This window comes from Stegostoma tigrinum, chromosome 1 (genome assembly GCF_030684315.1).
Source record: "Stegostoma tigrinum isolate sSteTig4 chromosome 1, sSteTig4.hap1, whole genome shotgun sequence".
Taxonomy (NCBI): Eukaryota; Metazoa; Chordata; class Chondrichthyes; order Orectolobiformes; family Stegostomatidae; genus Stegostoma; species Stegostoma tigrinum.
In genome coordinates, this window is record NC_081354.1 from 29,867,647 (window position 1) to 29,880,086 (window position 12,440).

At 38.2% G+C, this 12,440-nt stretch overlaps 2 protein-coding genes across 4 annotated transcripts in view; one reads left to right on the plus strand and one right to left on the minus strand.

Annotated features, from left to right (window-relative positions):
- Nucleotides 1–9,419, plus strand: part of mfsd8 (major facilitator superfamily domain containing 8) — a 58,854-nt gene extending 49,435 nt beyond the window's left edge. For both annotated transcript variants that reach the window (XM_048531653.1, XM_048531663.2), the window contains 2 exons: nucleotides 7,931–8,196; nucleotides 9,046–9,419. In XM_048531653.1, the coding sequence (XP_048387610.1) occupies nucleotides 7,931–8,196; nucleotides 9,046–9,249 (470 nt within the window). In that variant the 3' untranslated portion in view covers nucleotides 9,250–9,419. The remainder of the gene's footprint in view (nucleotides 1–7,930; nucleotides 8,197–9,045) is intronic.
- Nucleotides 8,220–12,440, minus strand: part of plk4 (polo-like kinase 4 (Drosophila)) — a 59,811-nt gene continuing 55,590 nt past the window's right edge. For both annotated transcript variants that reach the window (XM_048531631.2, XM_048531640.2), the window contains one exon: nucleotides 8,220–11,447. In XM_048531631.2, coding sequence (XP_048387588.1) covers nucleotides 11,339–11,447 — 109 coding nt within the window. In that variant the 3' untranslated portion in view covers nucleotides 8,220–11,338. The remainder of the gene's footprint in view (nucleotides 11,448–12,440) is intronic.

Consider the following 12,440-nt stretch of genomic DNA (forward strand, 5'->3'; position numbering starts at 1 on the left):
CAGCTGATCAGGGAGAGCCAGCATGGATTAATGACAGGTAGATCATTCCTTTCAAACATCATTAAATGTTTTGAACAGGTCACTAAATAGTAGACAGGGTAAGGTCAATGCATGTTAATTACCAAATGCCTCCTCAAAGTCTATAATAGACTGCTAACAAAGGTAGAAGCCCACAGAATTGAGGGCAAATTATTGACATGGCTGGGAGATTGATTGAGTAGCAGGTGACAAAGTAGGGATAAAGGACAGGTACTCAATGGCATGATGTCAATTGTAGTGTCCCACAAGGAATGTTTTCACGCCTCAATCATTCACATTCATAAGTAATGACTTGAGTAATGGCATTGAAAGGCATCCATTAAATTTGCTGAGGACACAAAGTTAGGTGGTATTGTTGCCAGTGTGGATGATGGCATAACATTATTGGGTTATTGATAGACGAAGTGAATTGCTACAGTTGTGGCAGATGGAGTTCAATTTGGGTGGCATGGTGGCTCAGTGGTTAGCACTGCTGCTAGACAGCGCCAGGGAACCGGTCTCAGTTTCACCCTTGGGCGACTGTCTGTCTGTGTGGAGTTTGCACATTCTCCCCGTGTCTGCATGGGTTTCCTCCGGCTGCCCCGGTTTCCTCTCACAGTCCAAAGACGTGCAGGCTAGGTGGATTGGCCATGCTAAATTGCCCAGTGTTCAGGGATATGTAGATTAGATGGGTTATAAGGAGCTGAGTTTGTCTGGGGAGCTCCAAGGGTTGGTGTAGATCCACACTGTAGGGATTCTGTGATGTACTATGAATGTAACCAAGGTGATGTTATCCATTTTGGATCAAAAAAGGATAGATCAGGGTACTTCCTAGATGGAATGAAGTTAAATACAGTGGATGTCCAAAAGAGATTAGGGGATTCAAGTGCACAAATCTTCAAAATACCACAAACCAATGTAGAAAATAATCAAAAAGGTTAATGGAATGCTGAGCTTTATATTTAGGGAACTAGAATATAGGGAAGCAGAAGTTATGTCGCAGCTACATAAAAGCTTAGTTAGACCTCATTTTAAGTATTGTGAGCAGATCTGGGCACCACTCCTTAGGAAATATACATTGGCCTAGGAGGGAGGCTTACAACAATGATACCTAGACTTCAGGTTTAAATTATGAGGAGAAATTATGCCTATTTTCTGATGTATTTAGAAGATTTAGGACTGATCTGATCAAAGTCTTCAAAATTTTAACTGGAGAAGACAGGGGAGATAAAGATTAACTCCACTGGTTCAGACTGAACTTGGGAGCCTACTGATACCTTATGTTGCAAAGTGGACTGGCAGCAGCACTGCAGGCAGGGACACAGACCCATCTCACACATCAGGACAGGGGGCATCTCTGAGCTGTTAGCTTGCTTTCTCAATGCTCACTGCAATTTGTGCATACAAAGGTAGGTAGCTTGTCATGGTTGTCAGCAGTAAGCAGTCAAGAGGATGACATAGTGCATAGTTGGGATTGTACAATATCAGTTTGACACCTGCACTATGTGGCAGCAGCCTACATGGCAAACCAAAATGTACTTCAGCAGAGCACTCTCTATTTTGCACACACACAAAGATCGTAAGAAATGGTGTTCTACACAAATCATATGGCGTTGTACAAGGGGTGTCAAACCCTGGGAGGTATTTAATTAATAAAATAGTTAAAGAGGTGGGGAAATAATTGGACCAAGATGGTGAACAGAATATTATTTAAATTGAGAAAAAACTGCAGAAAGTTGAAATTAAGAAGGACTCAAGGTAATTTGTACATGAAACACGAAAGCTAGCATACTGATGTAGCAGGTAGTCAGGAAGGCTAATGGAATGTTGGCCCTTATTTCAAGGGAGTTGGAGTATAAGAGTAATGAAGTCTTACTGCAGCTGTACAGGTTGCCGGTGATGCTACACAGGTAGTATTGTGAACAACTGAGATCTAACCAGTTTCCAATGTAAATTCATCAATACAATAAATTTGATTCATTTCTTGTCTACCAGTGTGCTTGTTCTTGAAGATATTTTTAGGATTGTTATAATTGAATTAATAGTTTCAGACTTTAATTCTAAAAGTTGAAATACTTAAATACCTTTGGACTTAGAATATCCTTATAAAGAATATAGCTGAAACGAGAGGTAACAGCTTTTCATCTTGCATTTGTTAAGACTAGGATATAAGAGACAGACTTGAGAGGAAAAAAGAACTACATCAATTTGTACAGCATGAGAAGGGTGTGCTATTTGGTTCGACCATTGTTGGCAATGATGATGTAGCAAGCATGGTTTATTGTCTTAGGGCTCAGATCAGGCAGGTATATTCTGATTGGTCAGGATGTTGTCATGGAAATTCAGCAGCGATTGGCTGTCTCCATGGCCAAGTTTTTTTCTAAGTTCAGCTTACGAATTCCTTTTGCCTACATAAAATAGAGTTCAGTGTCTTAATACATGTAGTAGCTGCTAAACACATGCAAATATAGTAATTTAGTTTCAATAACAAAATCCCATTGTTTTGAGATTTACAAACACAGGCTGTTCAAATGAAACTGGCATGCTGCCCACGATGTGTGGTCAGTAGGATTTGTTTGATTGTGGACCACCAGTTGTAGGACATCATGGAAACTCATATCACATTACTCAGTTGTGTGGTACAATGATTCCAGCTGATAGTAATACCAGAAAAGCCAGATCCCATATTGAAACCTGGCTTGAAGAAGGGTCTAGGCCTGAAACGCCAGCTTTCCTGTTCCTCTGATGCTGCTTGGCCTGTTGTGTTTATCCAGCTATACATCTTGTTATCTCTTGATAGATCAAATTTTTTTTGTTGCTCAATTACTGTGGTGGTTAGCAATTGGGACTTTTTCACGGAAGGCCGCACATTTTCTTTATAACAGGAGTTTATTACACACAAGTAGTATGAAGAAAAAAGCTAAATATCTGACAGGTAGAATGATCACAAAGCACTCAGTAGAACAGCATTTCAGTCTGTTTCCTGACACTAGCTTATTAGTGTCTCAAGATTAGAGATTTACAGGCAATATCCCAACTGTTTAGGCTTCTACCTAACTGACATCTTTGTCTCCTATCCAATATCCAAGAAACAGATTTAATGAATCTTTTTCCAAATCTACCAAGGTAAATATTTCTACAAACCTGACAGCCTAAACTTCCTTAGTTCTCATAACCAGAGATAATGGGAACTGCAGATGCCGGCCCGAAATGTCAGCTTTTGTGCTCCTGAGATGCTGCTGGGCCTGCTGTGTTCATCCAGCCTCACATTTTATTATCTTAGTTCTCATAACCTGTAGGTTTCTACCAACACTCCTGGTGAAATTTCCAAACTAATTATTGTTCTGTTAAAGTAACTTATTCCCTGAATTTACCTGAATCATGCTTCTCGGAGACAAACTAAACTGGCTTGCAAATTCAACACTCATGTCTGTTGAACTGAACAATTTGCATCAAAACGGAATTTAAATAAAAATCAATGATCATAAATACTTATGAATCCTGAACCAGAAACAAAGCCATGTTTATACTGCTGGTCACAACACTGGATTATGTAAATAGCTTTCCATTAAAATTGTAGGAGTTTGCAGTCACCTTCTTTCCGAATACTGTGTTAGGTCACTGTTCTGGAATAACTCAAAGCCTTCACAAAAATACTTGTGTTACTGTTTTGAAATTCAAACTCCAATTATATAAGTTATCCATTCATTACAGTTAGGTAAAACGTCTTTTTAGCTTAGTGGCATCATCCTGTGTATGGACAAAACCACTTGTGGATTTTTCTGTAAACTTGCAGGGTACCCATAGGGAAGTTTTATACGCTGATCTCCGTACGAAGCTTACATGATGAGAAAATGGCCGGGGCCCTAATGACAAGGTTGCCATTAAGATTGTTCATGTCCTAAAAATCAATGTACATATTGACTAGAGAACTCAATACCAGATTCCTCAACTAAGATATTGTAGCCCACACATACATGAATGCATAGAGCTATGGTAATGAATCCTGTCATATTTGTCACCAAGTGGATTACCACTCTTATACAAGCCCAACACACAACTCTGCAATGCGACCTTGCAGTCATGTACAGGGGCAGGTCCTATAGATATAAACTTGGAATTGTCATTTGAGCACAAAATAAATTTTGTTGATGTAGTTCATAAGATCGTAAGATGTAGGAACAGAAATAGGGCATTCAGCCTATAGAGGGATAATGGCTGACCTGATCATCCTCAAACCCACATTATTGCCTTTTCTCTGTAAAGCCTTGATTCTTTTATAAAAGTGTCAATTGTAGCTGTCAAAATACTTAACAACCCCACCTCAAAAACCCTCTGCAGTAAAGAATTCCACAGATTACAATGCTCAGAAAAGAAATTTCTATCTTTGATTTAAATAACCCCTTAATCTGAGATAACACCCTGTGGTTCTGGGCTCTCCTACAAGATGAGACAACTCAACAGAATCTTGTATGCTTCAATAGGTTGCCTTTCATTCTTCTACATTCTGATAAGTACAGGCCCAACTTGCTCAACCTCTTGTCATATTTCTTCCATACTCAGGATCAACTCAGTGAACCTTCTCCAGACTGTCTCCAATACCAGTACAATGTTTCTTGAATAAAGAGGAGTCAAACTGTTCAAAATATTCTAGCTAGTACCATGTATCACTTTAGCAAGACTTCCCTATTTTTGTACTTCATTCTCTTTCCCTATGATCAGCTGAACAATCTGTGCACAAGGGTTCTAAATCCATCTGTGCTGCAGCTTTCTTTATTTAAATAATATTTGCTTCCTCTATTCTCTTTGCCAAATGTATAATTTCAAATTTGCCTACATTATATTCCATCTATCAGCTTTTGCCTGCTTAACCTATGAATATATCCCTCTGTAGACCGTGTCATCTTCACCACTTGCCTTCCCATCTATTTTTGTGTCACTACAATTTGGAAATAGTATATTCACTTTCCTCACCTATCCCTATCAGCCTTCCATAGGGACCGCTCTCTCTGTAATTCTCTCATCCACTCCACACCCGCCACCTTTCCCTGCAACTGCAGGCATGCTGCACCTGTCCCTACACACCTCCCCCTCACCTCCATCCAAGGCCCCAAACAACCTTTCTAAATCCAATCGGGATTCACTTGTATGTCCTCCAAGTTGCTCCCATTGTGGTCTCCTATATACATCGCAGGACTGGCTGGGCCTGTGGGAGTGGAAGAATTGGAGGGGTTTTAGGCTGCTCTTGTGGGGGGGGGGGGGGGGGGGGGGGGCGAGGATACTGGTTGTAGAGAGACTAGATGCCTGTGGTGTTGGGGGCTTGAGAATTGGAAGTCTTGGATCAGGTGTGGAGGGCGTGGGCTGTGTCCCAAATGTAGGTAGGGAGTTCCTGGACCGGGGGAAAAACTGATTAGAGGTAGGTGGAGATGAATTCAGTGGGGCACGAGCAGGCTGTCAGTTTGTGGATTTTGGAAAGGAGATAGAAATGTGTAAGGTGAGGTTGGGGAACAATGACGTTGGAGGCCTCCTCAGGTAATGAGATCATTGGCGGTCTGGGAGATAATGTTTTGGAGACCAGGGATGGGGTCATAATCAAGGAACAGTATGAGGAGGTGCTGGAGAGTCAGCACCTGGCCTCAGTGGTGTAGAGGTCAGTATACCATACCACCACCACCATGCATCTTCTCACCTCCCAACCGCACCCCCCCCCCCCCCCCGCCAACCCTGTCAGTGGGCTGGATGGTGAGGTTAGACGCTGGGTCAATGAAATAGGCACAGAGGCAACGGGAAAGTGTTTGACTTCTTGGCATGTATGCAATTCATTGATCTGAGAGTCCTTTGCTGAGGACTGACCATTTGTTGTCAATGAGGGGGAGATCCTGGGTGGGGGTAGGCTGCATTGTGAATACCCAGCAGACCTTAGGGCTGGGGCTTGGGCTAGGTGGAGAGCTGGAGCAAGGAGTGGGTCTATGTGTACAGAAACAGTCACAGGCAGAAGTAGCAGCAATGTCGGCAGCAGGGTTAGCGGAAGTGACGTGGTTGGCATTGGAAGCAGCCAATTCACAGAAGTAATCTTCATGATTCATAACACCACATGCACAGGGGATTGTACCTTGTTTGATTTCTGAAGACACTGCTCAATGTAAATAACTTCTAGTAGGAACAGCAGAATAATCACTTGCTTTAAAAAACAGAGACTGAAAAAATTGTTAACGGGAAGATAAGCAGGGAGCAATCAAACCTGTCCCCTAGCTTTAGCAGCCATAATCCTTCTGACAGAAGACATTTCATTTAACTTTGGCTGCTATTTCTTTTGTTGGACTGATTGGTTAACTGTTTGAGCATAATATGGATGTGAGTTTGCTCGCTGAGCTGGAAGGTTCGTTTTCAGATGTTTCGTCACCATACTAGGTAACATCATCAGTGAGCCTCCGATGAAGCGCTGGTGTTATGTCCCACTTTCTATTTATCTGGACATAACACCAGTGCTTCGGAGGCTCACTGATGATGTCACCTAGTATGGTGACGAAACGTCTGAAAAACGAACCTTCCAGCTCAGCGAGAAGCTCACATCCGGCACCTCAACCTGAGCTACAAATCTTCTCAAAACTCATGAGCATAATATGTCCTCACATCTGAAACACCTATAGTTTTCTTTGAACAAGAATCAACCTGCAATTTAACCTATAGGCCTAGCCTAAAAAAAAAATCATTTTTTTCCCCAAAATGTAAACAAGCTTTTGCTTCCAGCTCCAAACTACAAAATGATATGAAATAACAAAGGTCTCAACACTATGATATATAACTGTGCCTGACCCCGTGACACCACTAATTACAGCTTGCCATCCTGAAAATGTCCTCCTTTATCTCAGTTCTCCATCCATGTTAAGAAACTACTCCCATCACTGGAGGTTTTGTTGTTAAAATAGCCTATTTCATGTACTGGTTTCCTGTTGTTATGTATTCTGCTTGTTACCTCTAAAGGAGTTTTATTAAATTTTGCATGCATTATTTTTGCTGTCATGAATCTATGCTAGCTTTGCTGGATTATTGCATATTTCAAAATGCTTATCTATTATAATAGCTTAAAATGTTAGTCTAACTGGCCTATAATTATCCACTTTTTCCCCTCTCCTTTGGATTTTGAATTGAGGTGTTACATTGAAGTTTTCCAGAATCTAAGATTTCTTGGATGCACTGGTTAATCTTGCACTATCTCCATAGCTACTTCCTTTAAAATAGGCTAGGGTGCATCCCATCAGATCTAAGGGATCTGTCAACTTTGAAACACCATTAATTTTGTGTTTTGTTTTCTAGTGTTATTTCCTTTCTCCTTGATTATTTAGAATTTTTGTGATCATTAGCTATTGTGTCCTCTACTGTGAAAAATGATGCAAAGTATTTATTGAACTCTTCAGTAACTTTACCATTTCCTGATTTCCCATTTCCCCAACCCCGTCCCAGGGAATCCTATATTCACACTGACCTTTCTCATATTTAGAGGACTCTTGCTTTCTGTCATTACCCTCAACTATCTTTTTTCCTCCCACCCTCTTTGCCCTTTTAAAATTTACCCAATCCTCCAGCTTACTAATCTCTGCTTTATTGTATTTTTTTTTTTCCATCCTTGTTGTAATACTGTGGCTGGCATATCCCTTTCTTACGATCCTTCTCTCACCTGGTATTTCTTGTTATTTTCTTCAATGTTTACTGTCGATCCTTAAACCTAAACTTAAAGTATGGCTATTCCAGTCATATTGGTAGAAGATACACAGGTAGTTTCTCATTTAAAAAAATGTAAAATATTTAGTCATTTATATGCACAAAAATTTGTTTGTCTTTTCATGAAATAGCTGATGGCAATCAATTGCACATTAAGAATAAATAACCCAATTATTTTTCTATCATTTAGAGATTAAGAATCCTTCCAATTACAATTCTGCTGAAATGAAGTATAATGAGTCATCCATAATTACGTGGAATTTCTTAACACAAGCTTCATTGTACTTCAATGCTGAGAGAATAGGTTGTCCTGTGCAGCAGGTGTGGTGTCAGCATACTCCTATCATCCATCTAGTTCAGTACATCCTTTCTGCAGTACTGATTGGAATGGGGTACCCGGTTTGTAACGTCATGACTTATACATTGTATTCAAAACTTCTTGGACCAAAGCCTCAGGTAACATGTTTAATTATATAGTACAATGTCAACAGCCATCAATGAATAAAATAAGACAGTGGATTTCTCAATAACATGCTCTAACAAGCTTGTGGTTGTATTTATATTGTCATATTTTTGTAATTATATAGTGGTGATCTTTTGCTTTCCGTTAATTTTCTTTCATCTTATTTTAAGTTGGTATAATCAAAGACCATAGTTAGACAAAGTACTTGGACTGCTACAGTCGTTGTAATTTTCAAATTAAAATGTTCTCAGTTTCACAATTCATCGCTTCATTTTCCATGAAAGTATCTTACAGCACCAACATGCTCTCCTTTAACAAAATAGCTTGTAGTTGAAGCTTAACAACTGGTTTTATAAAAATGACAGATGTTCCACTCCACTGACCAATTAAAAAAAACTTGACGAGAATCAGAGCATAAAGTCAAGCTCGTGCTAACTAGTCTCAAGAACTCAACATATACCTGTGCTCACCAGTGTATATAATACAGACAAAAATTGTGCAGTAAGCAAATTTGAATTGAAGGCTTACTCACTGTCAGATCAACTATTACAGGAACTAGACTGAAAGGTATTTCTTTTGTTAGCTAGACTGTAGAAGACAGCTGACGAGAACAAGTTGGAATAAACATTCTGTTCCATATCTGGAAGAAAAGCATCTCCTACAGAGGCTTAAATTTGACAAATTTAAAGCCAAATTATTTTAACCATACTTGCTATTTTTAAACAACCATAGAATTGCTATTTAACAGTATTAATATTAACCACAGAACTGCTTCAAAAATTTAAGTTTTTGCTTGATCAACAGTGTATGACATCCAAGTTTGTTCTCACTTAACTTCTTAGGGTGTTTATATGGGCTGGCTAACAGCTGCTGGGAGTGGAGCACGCACACTTGGACCTGTGTTCGTTAGTCAAGTTTACACTCATTATGGACCTCGATGGACATTTGGCCCCATTTGTGGGATTGTGATGGCAGCTATAATACTGATGGGTCTGATATACAACAGACTGTTAGGATTCTCAATCCACTATCAGAGACTGCAATAATGATGGGCCAAAAAAAAATTTTTTCCAAGGCTAAAAACAAAACTGATGAAACCTAACTGATTGCACTTTATATTTTATAGGGACTTGTACTGCAGATGTTATTTTCACTTTGCATATTGTTGCGACTTACTTAACTGCTTCTAATTAAAAAATGGATTTATCATACATAACCTCCTTGGCTGAGTGGTAGTTTGTGTACACACTTACTGGAAATGGATGTTTAGTACACATGCACAGCTGACTTCTGCAATATTGAATGAATCTGGATTGCATTAAGAATGGCAACACACATGGTCTAAGTCTACCTGATAGAGGGGAACAGTGTCCTTCTGACTTGAATTAGATGTGTGGGTATTATGCATGTATTTCCATTTTTTAGAATGTGAACCAAATATATATTTTCCTTTAGTCTCACCAAACACTGCACAAGCTAAAAGTCTTGACCAACAAAAACACTAATGTCCATTCAACCCAATTCATCAAATCTGTCCACAGATGCTGCCAGACTTAAATATTGGGTGAGAGTAGGCCATACACAAATGCTAAGCTGCTTTATTTCTCAGTAAGGTAAGCACACTGAATAGCTGTAAAACAAATTTAAAAGAATCCTAATTTATACAACTGGTGTAAAGAAAACAAAATTTGAAAATTGATAATTGGGTCAGTTAATGGTTTTTTAAAGAAAAACTTATCCTCCAGCAATAATATTCACTACAACAGAAGCTCTTCATTTTTTCTGACCCAACTATTCCCCCTGTCACTGCTGCCCCACAATCTTCCACACATCTGTTTTCTATTTCATGGTTCATAACCAGAAAGGGAAAGTGAAAACTTCCAATGTAACGGATGAGAGGTTTGATTGTTGGGACAGTTACAAGTTAGAAAGCATCAATGTCAATTCTTATTTTCTTAAAACTACCTTTCAGTTCAGCCACTTTACATTGAAAAAAATTTTGTATGATACACAACATCTTTTAAAATTGTGAAGAGAGTGGAAGATCCTGAAATGTGACAGTTTAAGGATGGGGAGTTGAGTGAAACTAAATTTTTCTACAGCAGTAAACTACAACAAAATCCAAACCAATTATTGTATTAAAATAGTCAACCAAATACAAAAATAGTACAAATATGTGCACAATATACATAATTTACAATAATGCCAGGGAATAACGGCAAAGTCTAGACTTCAGTTTCTGTAAGACAATTATACTCAAAAATCACAATTCAAACAATTCATGCCAATTCAGCAACTGGGTGCTTGTTTCATTCACTTCAGCAAATCATTTTTTTCAGCTGCATACTAAGGTTGGACCCCTGAGATTAAAACCAAAGTTTGTAAATATTTAATACTTACTGATTTTAAAACAAGTGAAAGTATTGGGCAGAAGTACTGCAGCCAACTTTAACATACTTTCCACATTAACAAAATACCAGAATATGTAGCATTACTTGCTAAATTTGTAAATTGTTTTGCTTTGCCATTTCAAGATTTCAAAAAGGTGTTAAAAATCCAGGGTAAAAAAGGTTTCATGATGCTGAGAGTACAATTCCCAATTTCATTTGGGAGAGGAATAGAAAAAAGTGTGTTGCTTACAACAGGTGAAAGTGTAAAGCTAGAACATGGCACAAACAGATCAATGCTAAGATGGTGGAAATCAAAATACATCCACAGAAGTATATAAAATGCCTATATAAAATTGTCTTACAAAAACAAAATGTTCCTGTACAAGTTTATATAATTTGTATAAATCCCTTTATACACAAAAACAGACAAATACAATTTAACAATCTACCACTTCAACTTTTTTTAAATTGTTTTAACACGTGACATTGATGTTCATTCAAAATTCGCCTAAATGAGCAATAGAAAAATAAAAGTCTTCAATGTACATTAAGCATTACAAAATATACAGACTTTATAGCATATTTACACTGTTCTATAAACAATTCTTCAACTTGAACTTGGTTAGTTGTTAGTCAAGTTTCATACTATTACAGAAAAAGAAAACTCAAGTTTTCTCAAATGCATGCTGAACAACAGAAGAGAAATGTTGCCAAACTTCTGACTTCACATTACAGATGAACCTGCTTACTGAATAATATGTTGGTTTGTTTGATTTGCCAGCAATCCTAGGATTGAAGAGAGGCACTGTAGTTTCCCTTTCACATGATCTGGAATCTTCTCATTTTGCCCATACCTATTAAAACATTACAATACTTATTTTTCATGAAGGGGAGGATGTGGCCAGTTCTGCTAAAAATCAAAATGAAAACAAAAAAGAAACGGCAGATACTGGATTTCTGAAACAAATACTGAAGTTTTTGAAGAAACTCAGCAAGTCTGGCAGCATCTGTGGAGACAAAATACGGTTAATGTTGAGTCCAATGTTTAGTTCTGAAGAAGGGGTCACTTGACACAAGCTTAACTGTTTTCTCACCACAGATGCTGCCAGATCAGAGTGTCTCCAGCAAACTCATTCTATTTAAAATCATTACACTTGACAGCTTAAAAAACTAGTATACATTTCTGACATGCATACTGACAATTGAGGACAAACTGTAGTGATGAAAGCAAGACAAAATGAGAGAGGTCTAACAATAGAACGATTTATATGCAGTTGCTTGTTTTAATGGCAAGATAACTGGTATAATAAAAGGAATGGAGAGGCAAATTATAAATGCAGCATGACTACATAATTCAAAATGAGAAAATCATAAAATGAAGCATACACATTTAAAGCTGTCTCTTTTCAATAAAAAAAATTTATAATTCCAATTTTTTACTTCAGCAGGTAGTCTTAACAGATTAAAATGGTGTAAGTGGTTGTTCAGTCCTTATAGTCTAGTAAATTCTCATCCACATCTTCCCTGATATTTATAGAAATGTCAAACATTTTGCTATTTAGCATGACTGAATTCTAAGTTTTGGAAAATTTGCTTGTTCCATGACAGCATTATGCAACAAGAAAAACAACTTGCATAGCAACTGTTTACAGTTTGAGATTTTGTTTTCCCTAGGTCTATTAGAATCTTTAAGGCGGCTAAATAAAGTTTGAAATCTACTCAAAGAGCAGAGAGTTTACAGCAGCTTCATGACCATTTTGATTGAATACAGGAGGATTCTGCTGCAGAGATTTTGTACAAATCCACCTGTTGAAGCACTTAAAATAGCAAATGATACTTCTGAGGAG